We start from the raw sequence: 20,186 nt of genomic DNA, 5'->3' as shown, positions 1-20,186 counted from the left end.
AGCCCCCTCACATCCCACCTTATATCCCCCCAAAAACCTCTCACATCCCACTCACAGCCCCCCACGGCCCCCTCAAAGCCCCTCACAGACTCCACAGCCCCTCACAGGCCCTATATCCTACCACAGCCTCTCATAGGCCCTATATCCCATCACAGCTTCTCACAGCCCCTCACAGTCTCTCACAGCCTCATAGCTCCTCACAGCCCCCCACAGCCCCCTCACATTAAAATATCTTGGACTCCAAAATGGGTGGTGGCATCCAGGCTACTTTTTTGGGAAGTTTTCCCTGCCCCGTGCAGTGCCCATGGTGAGGAGTAGCCACGGAGGGTCAAATCCATACCTAGAGTGCTTGAAACATTTTAACAGAAGCGGTTGTGCTGGTTTATTATGTATATAGTAGGTATATGAGCTGTGCAATAGTGGGGGTTTAATATGTAGCACTGATATAATCCCTCTCTTTCAAACATGATTTTTATCTCTGAAGGAAGGGGCAAAAACAAGCAGCAGGGAGACCAGCAAGGAAAAGGTGGTTGTGCAAAAGCACTCCCAAACGCAAGAGAGAAAAGAGAGCTAAATCCATTACCATGGAAGAGCAAAGTTGCGTGTTGCCCAAAGAAGTTGTGGATTTCCCATCCCTGAAGTGTTCGAGGCCAGGTTGGATGTGGCTTGAGCAACCTGGTCTAGTGGAAGGTGTCCCTGCCCATGGCAGGGGGGTTGGAATGAGATGATCTTTAAGGTCACTTCCAACCCAAACCATTCTATGATTCTGTGATTCTATGGAAAAAAAAAAAAAAAAAAAAAAGAAGAGGTTTTTTGTGTGTCTTTCCCTTGTTCTCTTTATCAGCAGTACACAAGACGAGCCAGGCTGCGATCCAAGGGCAGGCAGCAGATCGAGGGTTTTGTAAGCAGAAGTTAAGCAGGGAGAAATGCAGCCAGACCGTCTGTCTGAGCACGGTGTGGGAGAGAGAAGAAAGCCAGCCGGTGGGAGATAAAGAATGAGGCTGATGAGCTTAGAAAGGAAAATAATGGGTTGGAGGCCAAGCAGGGCTGGAAGGGTTGGATCTGGAAGACAGCAAAGCTGCTGGTGCGATGGCTGACTCAGAGGCAGGTGCTGGGACTGAGCATTTGCTCTGATTTTCTCATGATGTGATATCCAGGCAGTGTTTAGCAGGGAGCAAGGCCTTGCTCAGAGAAGAAAACTTGCCTTCATGTGCCAGGGATCATCCCTGAGGAGAGTGACATCAAGTTTGTGACAAGGCTGTGTGTCACAGTGCCCCTGCACAGACTGTAATGATGATGGGCTGGGAGAGCTGGGGATGTTCAGCGTGGAGAAGAGAAGGCTCCAGGGAGACCTTAGAGCCCCTTCCAGTGCCTAAATAGGCTCCAAGAGAACCAAAAAGGGATTATTTAAAAGGGTATCTGGTGATAGGACAAGGGACAATGGTTTTAAACTGACAGAGGGCAGGTTTGAATTAGGTATCAGGAATAAATTCTTCACCTGTGAGGGTGGGGAGGCCCTGGCACAGGTTGCCCAGAGAAGCTGTGGCTGCCCTATTCAGGGAAGTGTTCCAGGCCAGGTTGGACGGGGCTTGTGGAAGGTGTCCCTGCCCACAGCAGGGGCTTGGAACTAGATGAGCTCTAAGGTCTCTTCCAGCTCAAACCATTCTGTGATTCCATGAAAGGAAGCTTAAGGAAAACCACAGCAGAAGCTGGCATTTTCTTAGGAATAGTGACTGTAAAGCAGGAGAGAGGAGAAATGAGGAATAAAGAATTGAAGTGCAATTCAGAAGATCTGGATTCAGCTTTGACAACTTCTGCACAGACAAATCTGAATTACCAATGTTAAGGTGGTAAGATGTTAGCTTCCTACATCCCTGCTGTCTACCCATGAAAAGGAAAAGGGATTCTTAATCGGGCTCTGCTTTCGTGGCACTGGAGGACACAGATGGAGACAACTCGCCCTCTGGTGGGTAAAAACACAACCATACAGAAGCCTTAGTCTGTGTGTTATATTAAGAAATCCTTAAAAGTGTTGATTAATAGAAGGAAAAATATAAGAGTTTTAGAGGTTTTGAGAACTGAAATTCACACAAGTGTACATCCTGGGGGATGAGGTATGAATGTGATCACACATTATCCTCCTGGACAAGGCTGGTAAGTTGAGGACCTGGAGCGATGTGACAGAAAGGGATCACAAAATCAACAATTTTCCACTGTGATGGAAAAATCCCTAAAACTGGGATCCCTAAATCTGGGAAGTCAGTGTGCTGGGGTGTCTCTCCGAAGTGTGTGTAAAGAACTCAGGCAGTGTGGGGACTGAGCATGATGAATCAGGGATCATAGGAAGATGTGGTGGAATGGCTCCCATGACCTGAGTGTTGCAATGGAGGGAGACAGACAGTCTTTTTAAGGGCACCAAGAAGGTGAGGAAGGGTTGTTGCCCTTTGGTGAGACAACAGCTGGAGTGCATGGAGTTTTGCCTGGATGAAGACAGCCTTGGCTGCAGTAACCATGAGATGGTGGAGTTCAGGATCCTAAGGGGAGGGAGGAGGGTAAAAAGCAAATTCACAGCTCTGGACTTCAGGAGAATAATTTGGTCTCTGCTGAGATCTCCACCTGATTGGTAGAGTCCCATGGGATAAGGCTTGAGGAGGAGTCACCTCCTCCAAGCTCAGGAGCGGACCATTCCAACAAGCAGGAAGCCGGGCAAAAATGCCATCAGGCCTGCATGGATAAACAGGGAAAGCTCAAACACAGAAGCAGCACAGAGAGGGTGAAATCAAGGACATGGATAGGAAGGAATCTGAGAGAGCAGAGATGAAGAAAGGCAAAGCCCAACTGGAATCTGTCCAGGGATGTCAAAGACAACCAGAAAGGTTTCTATAGGTGCATGGATGACAAAAGGGAGATTAGGGAAAATGTGGGCCCGTTACTCAGCAAGATGTGGGAGCTGGTTACACAGAACACAGAAAAGCATTCTTCACCTCAGTATTTACTAACTAGCCTTCAGGAATCCCAGGTCCTTGAGACCAGTGGAAAAGGCTGGAGCAAGGGATACGTACCTCGGTAGAAGACCATCAGGTCAGGGAATATTTAAAGGATCTTATCAATGTATATAAATCCCTGAAGCTCTGGAGGGTGCAGAGAAGATGGAGTTAGGCTCTGTGTCAGGTCCCAGTGCCCAGGACCAAAGGCCACGGGCACACACTGGAACAGGAGGTTCCTCTGAACATCAGGAAACACTTTTTCACTCTGAGGGTGGCCAAGCACTGGCACAAGTTGCCCAGAGAGGTGATGGTGTCTCCATCCTTGGAGATCTTCAAAATCCATCTGGACATGGACCTGGGCAGCCAGCTCTGGGTGGCCCTGCTTGAGCAGAGCCAGGTGACCCCCAGAGTCTCTTCCAAACTGAACCATTCCATGGCTGTGGGTGATGGAACTTAAATCCCTCTAATCAGTGTCAGGGCAGCCATTCTGCACTTCCCTTGTGGAAAGGTAATGAAATCCAACAGTTATCGTGAAACCTGGAAAGTGCTTTGCGATGCACAGATGAAACCACTCCCTATTGTTCATTATTATAATTATTATCCACTCTAATATATCCTCTCCATAATTATTATCACCTTTTCTTCCTAATGACTCATAACCTTCTGTAGTTGTGCATTTGGGAATTTCACACCACACAAATTGTTTTGCTTTCACAGATTTTTTTTTTTCACTAAGGTTTTTAAATAAAGATCAGTACAGTACAAAGCTTAAAATATTGTCAATGTTTTCAACAATACAAAGTCAGTAGATGGGAAGGGAATGGTTAATATGGAACACTCATACCCTTCCTTGTTTCCCAGAGGAAAAAAAAAATACAAACTCTTTTGTACTTCTGTTTAGTAACAAACAGTGCTTAAAAATAATCTTGTCAGTAAAAGTTGTAAATTGCAAGGCACACGAGGAACCTGTCCTTGCCTCGTTACACAAATTATTAGGCATAAATACAAATTTAAGGCACCTGTCTCCATCCTCCCCTCTTGCTCCATACAGTGAGGAAATCCTGTCAGTGGGAAATAGCTGTTAAGAGCAACCATGGACCAGCAGACAGCAAAAGGGCTGCCCCTGATCCTCAGGTTCCTTCAGGATGAATCCCGAAAAAGAAACAGCATAAGGCACATTGGGATGAATTCTTGGGAGTTGTCCTGGTTGCAAGATCTGCAAGAATACTGTCTCAGGACAAGAGACTCTTGGGAGAGAGGATTAGAACCTTGGTCCCTTTGGCATCTCAGGTGTGCTCAACCTTTGGTGGTCAGCTCTTCACCAAAACCTGGCCATGGGTACATCCTTCCTGACCTTGCCTCCTGAGGAATACCAGAATGGAAGGAGACGTGCTCTGAGCATTGAGCCCAAGGAAAAGGCCTGAACAGCTCCCAGACAACTGAGTATTTATCACAGTGACACTTTTGCTCTCTCTGGATCCAGCCCTGGTCTCTTCTGGATCAACGGCAGGGCTTCCAGAGGGCATCCACAGCCACTTCCCAGTTGAGGCCCAGCAGACTGCACAGCATATGGAGCCTGCCCAGGTAGGCAGCCAGGTGTACAAGGCACAGGGATGAAGGAAAGAAATGAGCTGATTGGAGGGGGAGGAGGATGGAGACAGGGATGAAGGAAGCTCCAGTGTTGGCGAGCCCCTTGTGACACAAGGGCGCATCCTCACAGCAGCACAGATCCGTGTGGCAGGTCCCTGCCCCATCCACCCATCATAGTAACCAGGAGGTCAGCTCCAGGTGGGAATGCAGGGCCACCGTGGGGACGGGAGCGGCGTCACCTGAGGGGAAACGGGAGAGTGTGCAATGACACCTCCACTGTCACACAACTGCTCCAGAGGAGAAGTGTCACTTCTGCTCGACCAGGGAGAAGGCATATGACCAAAAACACCTTGGAAAAGAGCCATGTGGGCACCTCTCCGTGTCCCTGAACTAGACAGCATTACTGTACTCACCCTCCTTTGACACGGGCAGGACATGTCATCTTAAACCCTTAGAGAAGGAGACACCTGGGTGATCCCTTCCTTTGGTACCAGTCTAACTCCAGGTAGCAGCAGAGCAGGTTTGTTATTAGCAGCCATGCCCAATCCCTCTCCGTTTTATCCCAGAAACGAGCTCTGGACCAGCCTGATTTACACCTCTTCCTGATACCATCCAGCCAGTTCTACACTCAGTGCCTTATTCTGCCCTACCTACCCCAAAAGGCTGTGAGAAAAACCTCTGCTCCCACAGGAAGCCCTTCCCCAAACTGGGTGGAGACCCACAAGTAAAGCCAGAGGGGCCATGGAGGGAACAGCCCATCAGTGCAGCTGGGATAACTGAGCTGCCAGCTGCCATGCAAGGAGGGACTGCTGCTGGCCTCCACTCCAGCCCTTCCCTGCAGGCAGCAGTGTTGTCCAAGTGAGCTGGCTCAGAGTTAAAACCAGCCCAAATTACTGACATTTTTTCAGTAGGATTGGTTTCCGGATGCTCCGTCTCCCGGCACCAGCTCCCTCGGTGGTGAGATGTGCATGGGAAGGGGTATAATGAGGTGCAAGTGAGACCATTCCCACTTGCCACTCCCCTGAGACAGATTTACTGTTAGGTCAGCATGGCCATACTATCAAAAACACCAAAAGAAATGAAGTAATTAACTTCTAAAATGGACTGGATGTGAACCAGGAGGCCAGACTGATGAGAAAGGTTGGAGTAGATGACCTCCTGAAGGCTTTCCTATGATTTCTTCTCCTATACTCCCAACTTACTTCCCTCCTCCTCTATATTTAATTTGTCTATAGGGCCATGAGTTCCAAATTTATCCACAAAACACAGGACCAGCAAAGCATCTATTAATAGATCTGTTTTCTGTCATCTATTTATAGATCCTCTCTCTGGCCCACCTTGCTCCTCCAGCAGCACAGCACTGTTTCCTTCAGGTGAATCTTAACCCAACTGGGAGGCTCTGCAGATAGAAAATCCAAAGGCAAAGCCTTTCTGGATAATAAATCACGTGCACAGGCATGTACACAAAACACAGACACACCTCAAGAGCTAAACCACAGATCAAGTGCAGAAATCAGTGCTTGTCCTCACAAACCATATCCCCAACCCTACACTCTGCCTGCTCAGAACCAGCAATCACAATACATTTGCCTGCCCTTGGGTTCACTGAGACAAATCCATGGCTGGAATAGATCCCATGGATTCCTTGGTTTCAGCATGGATTTATACCTCCTCGGTGGCTCCATATCCAAAATTCCCCCCCAAGCAAGCACAGAAGAGACTCATCTAGTGGGGGTCACAGTAACCCAACCTTTGCTACACCTTGGACAGGACTGACCTGTGGACTTCAACTGTCCCTGACCACTATCTTTGCTACTCCACACAGGAATCACCAAGTCCCAAGGACAAACCCATCCCAAGGTTGCACAGGACCCTAATCCTGTCACCCTGCTCCTGCCTTTTGCTGTTCTACCTTCATCCAGTGCTGATAAAAACACGCCAGAGTCACAATCCAATTGGTCAGAGAAAAGCAACCCTGGTTTTTCAAGGTCAGCTTTCCCACAAGGCTCACCAAGGACTGTTTGGTGTCCCAAAAAGCACCATTAAGAGGAGAATAAAGACTCCTTCACCTTCATGCCCTCTTGGCCATGACCACAGTGGGACTGTTGGAGGATCAGAGCCTTTCCTGCATCAAACAGGCCACATCCAAGTTACTCTACACTGCGTGGACATTGCAGGTCAGTCACTCAGCCTCCCTAGACAGATGATACAGACCCAGTTTGTCCCAGAGGACCCCAGGTCAGGCCTAAGTCTCCAAAGATGTTTTGCCAAAGCCACCTCAGCAACTTGGCATTGACATACTTGACAAGGGGACTGTAGAGAGAACTTGGAACAGAAAATGGACTGTGCCAGCCACTGTGCCACACGTGCCCTCACAGCTGAACCCTAGAAATGTAAACTCCCCCTGAAACCTTCCTACTGCCTTTCATAGGAACAGTTCTCCCATAGATATGGCAAAGCCCAGAGAGATCATCACATCCAGCTGAGTTCCTCATGGAGTTCTGAGCCCTGGCAGACTCTTTCACAGTCTCACAGCCTTCAGGCTGCCCTCCCTGACACTGAGCAGTGTATCACCCCCAACTTTACCAGAATGAACAAGGAACCTCTGCCTATTCCAGCATCCTTGGTTCAATGACTTGTTCTGCCTTAAAACACTCCACGTCCCCCCTCCCCAGATGGCAAAAGGCAATCCCTGCTGTGAAAGTGCATCCAGCATGAAGTGTCCAGCCCTCCACCCGAGTCCAGGGTCCCGGTTAGTCACAGCGTGTTAGGCAAATAAGACAGCTGCGTCTCTAATATTTTATGCCCCCTTTTTGTTGATTTTGTCTGGTGATGCCATGCCCATCACATCTGTGACTCTCAGGAGTCCTTGGTAGCCAGGCTGGCCTTGATCCTGCGCCGCAGGACGTAAGCTGTGATGGCACTACAAGCCACCAAGCCAAAAAAGGAGATGCAGGAGAGATAAACGGTGAAAGGCCCGTGTCTCTTCAGGAAAATCTCCTGCCTGTTCTTGTAATCCAAAAGAATGGCCTCCAGCTGTGACAGGGTGCAGATGGCCAGGAAGGTGTGGAAGATCTGGTGGGCATGGCCAACGATGTCGCAGGAGCCAGGGAAGTACTTCTCAGGGACGGGGCAAGAGAAGGAATAAGCGCTGATAAGGAAAAACAGTATCTGGTACGTGTGGTACCAAGCAGCATCTTCCTCACAGCCCCCCAGGTGACACACAACCACCCGGTGGGCCACGGGACTGATATCCAGGATGAAGGCGAGCCCGGCTGGGATCACCTGGCACATCTTCCTCATGATGGGGTAAGGCCGTCGGTACCGGTACTTGGCGTAGCAGCAGCCGGCACAGGACAACCAGCCACAGAAAGCTGCTGCCGGCAGGAAGAAAAGCCAGAACTTGTCGTACCAGGCTTGGTCAGAGCTGTAGTAGAAATGAGCCAGGGCACTGCCATACTGGTAGATGCTGACCCCAACATAGTCCACGAAGTAGAAGGTGTAGTGGTACAGCTCCGACTTGGACTGCAGCAGGTGGGCCAGGAGGCTGCAGGTCAGGTAGGTGACAGAGGAGAGGACAAAGATGAGCAGAGGCAAGGACCACGCGTCCACGGGCAACTGCTCAGCCTCCACAAACGTCTTGAACCTCAGCAGCACGGCCAGCGCCGCCAGCAGGTGGGTCCATACATTGACCACCTCGTTGTGCTTCTGGAAGAGGCTGAGGAAGTAGTAGCGCCAGTCCTGGCCGGTGGGGCGGTACCCGGAGTGGATGTAGGGCTCGCGGAACAGCTGCGGCACCTCGCACTCCTTCACCGTGCACGGCATCTTGGGCAGGCCATCCTCCAGCAGCCGGGGCAGCCGGCTGAGGTGCTGCCCGCTGAGGGACAGCGTGCTGATCCGCTCCAGGATGGCTGTCATCCCGCTGCCAGGCACCAGGGAACGTAGTCTTTGTGCTCTGAGGGGAGGGGAGAAAGAGGAAATGTTAATGGTGATGCATTGCTGACATTCCTTGTGGGATTAACCATGGTACCGTCAAGATGCGGGCCCTGAGAGGCCCTTCCAGTGCCTAAAGGGGCTCCAAAAGAGCTGGAGAGGGACTTTGGGCAAGGGCCTGGAGGGACAGGACAAGGGGGAATGGCTTTAGAATGATAAAAATGGTAAATTTAGACTAGATATAAGGAAGAAATTCTTCCCTGTGAGGGTGGTGAGGCCCTGGCACAGGTTGCCCAGAGAAGCTGTGGCTGCCCCGTCCCTGGAAGTGTTCAAGGCCAGGTTGGATGGGGCTTGGAGCAAATTGAGATAGTGGAAGGTGTCCCTGCCCATGGCAGGTCGTTGGAACAAGATGGTCTTAAAAGTCCCTTCCAATGCAAACCATTCCATGATTCTAGGAATATGAGGTGAGTTTAGGGGTACCAGGTCTCCTGGGAGTTAGAGGAGGGTCTGAGGGAGTACAGGATTCCCAGGAGGTACCTGTTCCCTGGCCAGTAGACCTAAATTCATTATGGAGAAGGATGGCACAGCCCTGTCCCTGCAATTCAGCCTATGTCAGATGGGAACAGCAATGTCACAAGCCTGACCCTCCTCCTCACTTCCTTGGGCTTGGAGCATGTTCAGGAGGAGCCAGGAGCTGCCAACAAGGGGGTGCAAGAAGAACCTGATGATTTGTGAAGGGGATTTTTCACCCCTTGGCCCAGAACAAATGCTCAGGGACAATCCTGGGATGTAATTAATCATCTAAGGAATAACCTGCCTGTCTGCACGTGAGTGAAGAGGTCCCAGCCAAATTATGGAGGTTGCCAAAAAGCTTGGCTTCCCCACCAAACAACCTGCACATGGGTTACATGCCTGGGGCTGCTGGCAAAGGGAGAAGTGGAGAAATCCAGAATCTCAAACCTGCAGCCCTCATTCCTCCACATGTAAGAAGCATCAGGACTGGGAGGTGATGGAGAAAGAGAGGCACTGCATCCAGGCTGGCTGCAGTTTGGGTACAGCACTGGAGCTTTGGGAGGGACTGGCAGAAATGTGTCTGCATGTTCAGAGCAGCCAAACCCAGTGCGGGGCATTTCTCTGCCTGCTCTACTCCTTGGCAACTTCCAGAGTTCCTAAGCTCTGTCTGGAAAGATTCAGATTCAGGGCACAGCAGGATCCTAATGTCTGGAGGAAACCTCCCAGCCCCCTGTTCCCCAATAACCTGGATATTTGTCTTCCCTTCTAGTGTTTATGCCACACAAAACAGAGAAGAATTCATCACAGATGACCATGCTTGAACCAAAATTAATGCTGGTGCAGCCCCACCAGACTCTGCAGGGCTGTGGTTATTCCTGTGCAGGTTTGCAGGAGTGGGATCTGACTCCTAATCTTACACATGCCCAACTGGAGCTGCAGTGGATGGAGATGGCCAAAACTAAATGCATGCAAATAATATTTTGCTTGAGTGTAGGAAACTCTGTATTTTAATCCTGGTTGCATCAGATACCAGCTGTGGCCAGAGATGACACAGAGCAATAGTTTGTGTGGAAAGCCTGTCTAGTGGAAGGTGTTGGAACTAGATGAGCTTTAAGATCCCTTCCAATCCAAACCACTCTGGGATTCTATGATGGGAGACCCATGCCAGGCTGGTGATACAGAGGACAGGACAGTGTCAAACACCACGAGAGAGTTTCTGAAAGCAGAGAAGTGGGACCTGGCAGTCCCAAAGTGAGACAACACGAGCAAAGTCAGGGCAGACTCTGAACCAGGTGACAAGTCCCACTTCCTCTTGCAACCCACAACCTCTGATAAGAGACAAAATATTTTCATGTTGCTTCCTTACTCTAGCAGATGGTAATTCTCATAATTAAGTTTCATTTTCCAGCAAATTCTTTCTGCCCTGCACTTTCTAGGCTTTCTCCATTAGCACCTCTCAAGGCCCGTTTTCTTTTTCCCTGTCTGCCTCAGGGGAATTTGTCTGCTGAGTTGGATGGAGCTGCCTTAGCCACAAGGAAAAATGGTCCCTGAAAATGCTGTTTTAGTTTCACAGATGTGTAAGACTTAAAAGAGCACACTTGCTGGGGGGCTGATGTTGTGCACACTCACAGATTTTGTTTCTCTCTTGAGGGTCTGCAGGTCTGATCTGTGATGCAACACAGTTCATTCAGCAGCTTGTATATTCCTGTGGAGTTACACACCAAAATTTAGGGAGGCAAGGCAAGTTTTGACTCTAGGGCACTCCTGTGAGGGGATGGTGTGAAAAAGAGCCATCACTCCCTCTCCTCAGTCCTAATGTACAGCCAGTCTCTTCTGGCTCCTTGCAGACAATGGAGAAAGAAAGGCTCATTCATAAATCATGGAATGGTTTGGGTTGGAAAGGACCTTGAAGATTATCCCGTTCCAATCCCCTGCCATGGGCAGGGACATCTTCCACTAGTCCAGGTTGCTCCAAGACCCATCCAACCTGGCCTTGAACACTTCCAGGGATGTGGGGCATCCACAGCTTCTCTGGGCAACCTGTGCCAGGGCCTCACCACCCAACTTTCATCCAAACTATTTTAGACTTGAGCTTCAGCATGAGGCACAACCCAAGCAAGAACATCCCTGTCTGTGCAACACTGCAGTACTCACCCTCTACTGTCCCAGATCTCCTCTGGATGATCTGGCCAGAGACAGGCTGGAGGCTGAGCACAGTGGGGTAGGAAGGACATGGAGATTTTATGGATGTGTCTGTACTAAGACAGTGTTTGATTTCCTGGTCTGGGTGCACAGACAAGAGCTCCCTTCCCACACCAACTGCGTCCCGTCACTGCAGCACCAAGGCACCTCCTCTCTACAGAGGACGTTCCCCAGGCCTCATGCACAGGTTTTGCCCAGTGCAGAGGTGACAGTACAGATTCTGAAGTACTTTGTGTGTCCTAAGCTCCTCTGCCCTGTCCATTAATGTGTTCTACACTGCTCCCAGCATTTGCTCCATTGTTACTCAGCAGAGGGCTTGGATCCCTGCTCAACAGCTCCCAGCTTCCCTTTAACTAAGCATGGTCCAAAGATTTGGGCCTACTACAGGGAGCTCAGGACTGACTCTTCATCCCAATTCATCCCACCACAATGCTGGAAAGCCCTCCAAAAACAGTATTAAGCACTGATGGGGATCATCAGATTAAATTAGATATTAGGAATTTACATTAATAGATTAGCCATTAGGAATTTAGATTATTTAGATTAGATATGAGGAAGGAATTCTTGGCTGTGAGGCTGGTGAGGGCCTGGCACAGGTTGCCCAGAGAGGCTGTGGCTGCCTCATCCCTGGAAGTGTTCAAGGTCAGGCTGGACAGGGCTTGGAGCAACCTGGGATAGTGGAAGGTGTCCCTGCCCACGGCAGAGGTTGGAACACAATGAGCTTTACGGCCCCTTTCAACCCAAATCATTCTGTGATTTTAGGATCATGGTGGTGAGGCACAAGGAGAGAGAACATGCTGGAGCTCCTGTGTGGAGGACACAGACTAACACTAGAATGGATCCCAGGATAACAGGAACTGGGAACCAGCTCTGATACAGCACAGACCTGCACAGGGAGCAGGGTCAAAGCACTCATCTCCTGAAACCTGCCCGTAAAGAGCAAAAGCAGCCAGAAGACACACAGGAAGGTGGCAATCAAGCCTGGGAATATGGATGCACAGGAATGCAAGGGGCACATCACCCCTTCCACAGTCCATGGCCTGCCTGCTTTGCATGCTGACAGGGGTATGAGGGAGACAGGCAGCGTCTGTCCCAGGCACAGCCTGGCTCTGGCTTGCACCGCGTGTGCCCGTGCCAGGATTTTGCCACGGTCTCTCATCCCCAGAGCTCAGCGAACACGGCTCTGAGAGGTTACACACTGCACATCTCCCCAACAGCAGAGATTATTCCAGGCAGGCTTTCATAGCTGGAAAATGCCAGTTTTTTTAAACAGGCTGAGGGGCAGAGATTTCCAAAATAACAGCCCGAAATCACAAGAAACACATCTGATACGCAGCATTAAATCGGGAACCTGGTGGACGGCTTATTTTAAACCTTGTGACATTAACGAGTGAGAACGAGTTGGCAGTTTCCAGCGATCATGTGATGGACAAAGCGACGAGCAATTAACGTTAGAAAAGGGAGAGAAAGGAGGAAAAAAAAAAACCAACAAAAAACCACCAACCCAGAAACCCAAGGTCAGCACTGGCTGTTTCACTTTCACAGAGCCCTTATTCTTTTCCCTTCTCGGGGGCGTAGGAGCAGCTGAAAGCCACATTCATCGTCGGGGTGTCTCGCTGAGATTCCGTCCTCACCCCCCATCTCCGGGGGATTCAGTTATTTTGGCTGCTCCCAATTAATAGCAACCAAGTATCGTTTGTTCACGGAGGGAGCTGGAAGGCGAGAAGGAGGGCGTGGATGATGGCCAGGCTGGATCATTACAGCCACAATACAAACCCCCGGCACAGGAGGAGAAGGATCTCGTTCCAATTTTTTCTCTCCCTTTTGAAGAGAGTAATTGGAAACCCGAGCTTTTTCCCAGCTCTTTAGCTTTTTGGTCACAGTCTGATGGAAGGGTTTGAATGAGAAAATTTCCTACAGAGTACGATTGATTTTCCCACCGGTCTGGCCTCAGCCTCCACTGTCTGGGACTGAGTCTGTACCAGTGTGATATATTTGTTTGCAGACTAGTATTCAGGCATCAGAGGTTTACACAGGCTCCCAGAAAGGCAGTAATTCCTGGTAAACAAAGCAGGGAGAACTGGGGGAACTCAGCTGTGGGGAAGTCTTTAATAAATGCATTGCATTTAAAATAGAAAAAAAAAAAAGTGGCTGTGGGCAGCATGAAAATAACAGCAGTGGCCAACAGACTGGTTTGGAGAGCTGCAGGTGATTCATTCCTGAATTCCTCTCTTCTGGCAGTTGAGCAAAAGGCCCTGGAGGGACTCCAGGTCATTTTGAAGCCTGGGGTTTTATTGTGACCCCTTCCTACACAGGGTTAACTTTGGTGTTGCAGCTCCCACAGCACCAGGATGGCAGAGAGCAGATCAGCTCTGGGAGAGGCTGCACCAGGGCTGCACCCTGCTCAGATGCAATGGATAAGCCCCATCCCAAATCCTGCTGCCTGCAGGCTGCTTCTCCCTGAGCACAAATATCTCCTATAACTAAACCATTTGTGGAGGGCAAATTTTGAAAGACCACCCTGGGAGCACAGTGCCAGCTCCCCCATCCCATTCTGCCTGGTGTTTTGGAAAGGCCCCACCAGTGATGAGGAACTAAGAGACCACAGACCACCTGAAGCAGCAATTCCCATGTAGTGTAGTATTATCAGCATCCTTCTCCTGCCACAGGCTTACGTGCCAACCTTCCTCTGAACTGCAACAGACACACACAGCACTCAGCTCCCTCCTGCAGGGAGTTACTGGGCTTTACATGGGGCTTAGATCTCCACAGGGAGTTCCTGGGATTTACTTGGGTGTCACTCAGAAACTGGCACAGGTTGCCCAGAGAAGCTGTGGCTGCCCCATCCCTAGACATGTTTAAGGCCAGGTTGGATGGTGCTTGGAGCAACCTGGTCTAGTGGAAGATGTCCCTGCCCATGGCAGGGGTGTGGAACGAGATGAGCTTTAATGTCCCTTCCAACCCAACCCTCTCTATGATTCGATGGTTTGTGCTGGGGATGAGCCCTCCCTGAGCAGGCAGCAGGGTATGAAGGACTGATCTGCACCCCAACAAAAAAGAAGTGGAAATCCCCAAAACCAGAAAGGTGCCAGGTGCTTGTGGCTTCTGTAAATCGGGCTTACACCTCCCCATCTATGAAATGGGGATATCAATCCTCATCTGCCCAATGAGAACTAGACATTGTGCTCTTAACGCACCAGGCAGTGTTGGGACTACTTAACAGTGCATTGCACAGAAGATTTTATTTCCCTTGACACACTTGCCTACCCTGTTACATCTACATCAGCACAATTGCAATCACTCCTCTAACATGGCCCTGCACAGGTTAGGATGCTCAGGAAGGCAAAAGGTGACGTGATGTGATTTACTGAAGAGCAAGCCTCAAAATAACCCTTAAAAAAAACCCTTAAAGTAACCTGTTGAGAAAAAGGGTCAAAGTAGCCTCGTGGAAAATTTCAAATAAAAGAAAATGGCTCAAATGCTGCCTTTCTGTGCACACATACACATGCACACTCTGTGGCTGAGGCAGGGTTTGTCCAAGCTCAGGAAACGAATGTCCCGTGATGCCAGGAGATGAGCCATGAAAGCCGGCAGGAGGTGGCAGGATCCCCCACGGAAGCCACGGCAATGTCAGCTCCCCTGCAATTCCTGGCCTGGGAGTGAGCTGGGCCAGCAGCCAGCTCAGCCGTGCCGAGCAGCAAGTGCCTCTTGACATGGGCTCAGCGTTGCCTGAGTTTTGGGATGAGGCCAGGGGATGAGAGCAGCAGAGCCGGCACAGGGAACGCTGTGCTTGGAGGGGACAGAGCAAAACAATGCTGCTGGCAAACACAGTGTCCCTGCAGCAAAGCCACAGCATCCCACCAAGGAGGGGGTGTCCCCGAGGTCCTGTGGTGTTTGGGGGAGCACAGCAGGGCAGTGGAAACCCAGCAGGCTGGATGAGGCTGGTGGCTGTACTGTGAGAGTCCAAACCTTGAGCCAGACGTCAGGTGCAGGGGGGATCGATTTTCACAGCACCAAGTCCTCGGCTATGAGATTCACCAGGCTGGCTTGGCCATTCCTGTGCTGCTGCACCCCTGAAATGGGTGGCCACACACAAACTGTCTGCCAGGAACAACTCCTGGACTGTGCTAAGTCCCAAACCATGCCAGGGAAGGGCACATTTCTGATTTGCTGCAATAACACTGCTGCAGTTTCCTCATGCCTAACCAGGGTCAGAGGTCGGTGATGCTGCTGATAACACAGCCAATACACTCAGTTCCTGAAAAAAAGAAACCCACCTGCAGCACCAGGCATATGCAAAAATGTTAATATTCACCATTTCTACTCACAGACCCTGGCTGAGAATTATCTTCTCTGGCAAATCTGTCCCCCCATATCAAAAACTGCTCAAGGTCAAGGTAATATTCCACAGCTTTTCTTCCTGATCTCACTAATCCTTTGCTGTTTGTGCTTTGCTCATCTGCTCACCACTTTCTTTTCCCACACACAACTAACACAGTGCCTGATGCTTTGGGGCTTGATTTCAGGTGGGTGTGAAATCCCTGGATGGAGCACCTTGAGTACACCAGGAATTAAACCAGACCAGGACACAGTCCTATCAGGTGGCTGAAGTGTCACTCCTGGGCTTGTTTTTGGTCCAGCCACCCCCACAAGTCCCTGCCTGCTGTATTCAGTCATGCAGGGACCACTGATGGAGTGGGACTGACCCATTTCCAGAAGCTGGAATTGTGCCAGGGAAGTGCCTGGGGTTTTTTTTCCCCCCTCACTGACTGAAAAAGGAGCCTGGATTTGTTGCAGCTGCATCTCACTTTCACCACAAATCTTCCTTAAGCACAGATCTGCTGGAGCTGGGAACTCCTGCTAACACAGGAAGACCTCAACAAGCCAGCAGATCCCTCCCTGCTGGTGGGACAACCCTGGAACCACCAGCCTGCGGGCAGAGCAACCAAACCAAACTGGCTGTGTGCTGTTTGGGAGTGTGAATTGTCCCCAAAAGAGCCTCTGGGCTGAGGCTTCTCAGCTTTGCTGTAATCCACAAAAGCCTCTTGAACAAAAACATTTTTTTTTTTTTAAGGTTGCAGATTTTAGAGCTTCGGTCACTCGAAAAAAATGTATATAAATCATGCAGAGCACGGCGGCTGCTGTGGGCAGAGGACGGGCTGCCAGGGAGAGACTGAGCTCTGTGCCAACCCCTTGGAGCTGCGAGCTCTCCTCTTCCCTGCACTAAAAGTCTTTGTCCCTATCCGGGACCTCTTCCCATTTAATCCCATGGCCTCTCCCAGCGAGGTTCTGGGTTTGCAGGGACAGCAGTGATGCCCTTCCTGGGGCTACAAAGCCCCAGGCAAGAGCCAGATGGTGGATTCCTCCCAAAAAAAGGGATGCAGGCTGTGCTGCATCCACATGCTTACAATCCTGCACAATCTCAAGGACTTGTTGGGGGTGGGGAGCTGAGAGCAAGCTTCCCCTTACTACCTAGAATTGTTCAAGGTCAGGTTGGATGGGGCTTGGAGCAACCTGGTCTAGTGGAAGGTGTCCCTACTCGTGACAGGGGGGTGGAACAAGCTGATCTTTAAGGTCCATTCCAACCCAAACCATTCCATGATTCTATGAAAGATGGAGGATGTAAGGTGTGGCCACATCAGTGCAGCTGCAGATCAAATGTGCAGCCTCCAGCAGCCTTCCTGGGAATTTATTCTTCTGGAGGGATTTATTAAATTAATTATTTTGCAATTCAAGGGCCACTGGTGCGACTGCAGGAACAAGGGTTACCAAGGACACTGGCAGATAAAAATTAAGCTGGTGACTGACTCAAGACGTGCAAGTAGCTGCAAGTGCACACATGTGACCTGATGATGGCACCTCCCTTGTCCTCAGCTTACACTGCCCATCCCTCCCTGCATCCTCAGGGAACAACCCTCTGCTTGGCCAGAGGCTCCAGCCACAGCTTCAGCAAAACTAAATAAAAGCAATTAGTGCCCAGGAAACAGAAAACCCTGCACTGTGCACTGAGTTAACCCACACCTTCCCCGGCTGAGTGGCAGGAAATGTGTAACGGCGTGTGGTTTGGCCTCAGAAGATGTGGGTTTCTAGGAATTGTTTGCAACAATTTGTATCACTCCCCTCACCCTGACACCAAAGCAGGAGCATTATGTGCTGGTAGAATTCACAGCTGGCTGTGCCCTCCTTGCCCTAGCAGCAGCCAAAACCAGACTTCAGACCTGCTGGATTCATCATTTTTCACGACCTTTTCATGACTTTGCTCTTTTGCAACGGCTGCTGCCAGGGCAGCATCAGACTCATCCCTATCCTAATCCTCTCCTGGCAATCATACAATCCTACAATGGTTTGGTTTGGAAGAGACTTTAGGGATCTTGTTCCAACCCCCCTGCCAAAGGTTTCCACTAGACCTGGTTGCTCCAAGCCCCATCTAACCTGTCAATCCCCCAAAGTAACGGCACCTAAAACATTCTCGGGCATTTCTCAGCTCTGAAGCGATGATCCCACAGCATCCCACAGCAAAACACACCTCTCCATCCCAGAAAAAAAACCTGTGTGCTCCAGATAAAGCAGCCTGGGGATGAACTGCTGGAGCTGCACAGTTATTTAATGAGCAGGGACCACTGGTCTTGTGTGGTACTTCCCACCCCACTGCAGCTACTGGGATGCTCCATACCCAACCCTGCTCGTTCTGGAGAGGAATCAGTTTGACACGGAGCAAACAACTGTTAAATGTTTACCCAAACCTATATATTTGTCTCAAAAAAACCCCAGAACACTTTAAGACAGTATTTTTTTTCCCCAAAAAAAGTGAGATGCTCGTGGTATTTTCAGCCAGGAAAAAAATCCAGATGGGATCTAAGGGGAACATGACCCCGAAGTGTCCTGGAGAAGATCAGCAGGGAACAACCCCTCGTTGACCCTTTGGAGACGCGAGCTGGGGCGCGTCAGGCACAAGGGGCAGGTAGGAGCTCCAAAGCAAACACCGGGAGCTGGTTCTTCTCCCAGCTCACGGCCGAACTGCGCCGTCTCCTTCCCGCGGCCTCCAAGAACACGCCGGGGGTCAAAGTCATTCAAGGAAAATCCTCCCACAGCCATTAAAAACAAACACGGCGGAAAAACACTGCCCACCTCTCTGCCCTTGAGCTACCGGTCACAGGGGCTTGGGGGGCAATTTAAGGCAAAACCCGCATCTTCCTGCGCACTCTTCCCCTACTGATGCTCTTCCCCAGCGCCCACCTGGCTGCTGGACCAAGCCTGGGTTCGTGGACTACGGCTGTGCTCGGCATGGAGGGAGAGATCCCGCATCTCGCCGCACCCCGAGGGCCTGGAGAACCCGCACCGGGGGTCTCTGCAAGCACCAGGTACCGGCCACCGCCCCCCCCCTGCATCCCACAGCCCCCGCGGGGAAGGATAAGGATGCTCCTGCCGCGGCGGGGATGCAGCGAGCGGCGCTACCCGCGCGGGGACGCCGGAGCTCGCCGGGAGCTCAGCGGGAACTCACCGGGAGCTCAGTGGGCACCCACAGGGGCCCCTCGGCGAGGTGTCCCGGAGGCAGGGGGGTGGTGTCCGTGGGGAAGGGACCGCCCGCTCCCACCGCCCGCACTCACCGATCCCGATCCCGCTCCCGCCGCCGAGTCCCGCGGCCGCCGCCTCCGGCAGCGCCGCCACCGCGCATGCGCGCCCCGCCCCGCCCCGGGGTGGCCCCGCGGAGCGAGACCGCTGAGCTGAGCCCGGACAAACTCAGGGCAGCCAAACTCAGCCCGGACAAACTCAGTGCAGCCAAACTCAGCCCGGACAAACTCAGCCCAGCGGAGCTGAGCCCGGACAAACTCAGTGCAGCCAAACTCAGCTCGGACAAACTCAGTGCAGCCAAACTCAGTCCAGCCGAGCTCAGCCCGGACAAACTCAGCCCAGCCGAGCTGAGCCCGGACAAACTCAGTGCAGCCAAACTCAGCCCGGACAAACTCAGTCCAGCCAAGCGCAGCCCAGCCGAGCTGAGCCCGGACAAACTCAGTGCAGCCAAACTCAGTCCAGCCGAGCTCAGCTCGGACAAACTCAGTGCAGCCAAGCGCAGCCCAGCTGAGCTGAGCCCGGCCAAACTCAGTCCAGCCAAGCTCAGCCCAGCCAAACTCAGTCCAGCCAAGCTCAGCCCGGCCAAACTCAGTCCAGCCAAGCGCCGCCCAGCCGAGCTCAGCCTGGCCAAACTCAGTCCAGCCAAGCGCAACCCAACCAAGCTCAGCCCGGCCAAGCTCAGTCCAACCAAGCTCAGCCCGGCCAAGCTCAGTCCAGCCAAGCTCAGTCCAGCCGAGCTCAGCCCAGCCCGGGCTGAAGAAAGCGCGGCTCGAACTGGTGGGAGCGCCTGCAGCCCGTCACCCCCACTGGTGGCTGCGGAAGGGAACTAAAGGGGAGACATCAGGATGTAAAGTCATAGGATCACAGAGTCATTTAGGGTGGAAAAGTCCTCTGAGATCATCGAGTCCAACCTGTGACCGATCACCACCTTGTCAATTAGACCAAAGCACTGACTGCCACATCCAGTCCTTTCTTGAACACCTCTAGGGATGGGGGTGTTTCTTGAACACCTCCACCACCTTCCTGAGCAGCCCCTTCCAATGCTTGGAGACCCTTTCCATGAAGAAATTCTTCCTCATGTTCACCTTGAACCTCCCCTGACACAGCTTGAGGCCATTTCCTCTTGTCCTATCACTGGATGCCTGGGAGAAGAATCCGACCCCTACCTGGCTCCACCCTACTGTCAGGGAGTTGCAGCGAGTGAGAAGGTCCCCCCTGAGACTCCTTTTCTCCAGGCTGAGCCCCCTCAGCTCCCTCAGCCACTCTTTGTAGGACTTAGAAGTCACCATGAGGTGGTTGGGTTGGGAAGCTGGTCCAACCCCCTGCTCAAGAAGGGCTACCCAGAGCCAGTTGCCTGGGACTGTGTCCTGAAGAACTCCAAGGATGGAG

General features: G+C 51.4%; 1 protein-coding gene across 2 annotated transcripts; it reads right to left on the bottom strand.

The window, feature by feature from the left end:
* Positions 1–1,976: 1,976 nt before the first annotated feature.
* LOC127465102 (membrane progestin receptor beta-like) lies at positions 1,977–18,915 on the bottom strand. 2 transcript variants are annotated; one of them, XM_051775562.1, is made up of 2 exons: positions 18,833–18,915; positions 1,977–8,532 (listed from the first exon to the last, which is right to left on the bottom strand). In XM_051775562.1, exons 1-2 carry the CDS (start codon positions 18,898–18,900, stop codon positions 7,437–7,439), a joined length of 1,164 nt encoding a protein of 387 aa, XP_051631522.1. In that variant the 5' UTR covers positions 18,901–18,915; the 3' UTR covers positions 1,977–7,436. The 2 variants fall into 2 exon arrangements, with proteins under 2 accessions (XP_051631522.1, XP_051631523.1); XM_051775563.1 differs by having other exon boundaries at positions 18,727–18,866.
* Positions 18,916–20,186: the final 1,271 nt, after the last annotated feature.

The sequence above is a fragment of the Manacus candei genome, unplaced genomic scaffold (assembly GCF_025592945.1).
Source record: "Manacus candei isolate 608988 ecotype Guabito, Panama unplaced genomic scaffold, ASM2559294v1 h1tg000312l, whole genome shotgun sequence".
In the NCBI taxonomy this organism is placed as follows: domain Eukaryota; kingdom Metazoa; phylum Chordata; class Aves; order Passeriformes; family Pipridae; genus Manacus; species Manacus candei.
Note: the sequence above shows the minus strand (reverse complement) of the source record. Positions and strands in the feature narration are given on the sequence as shown.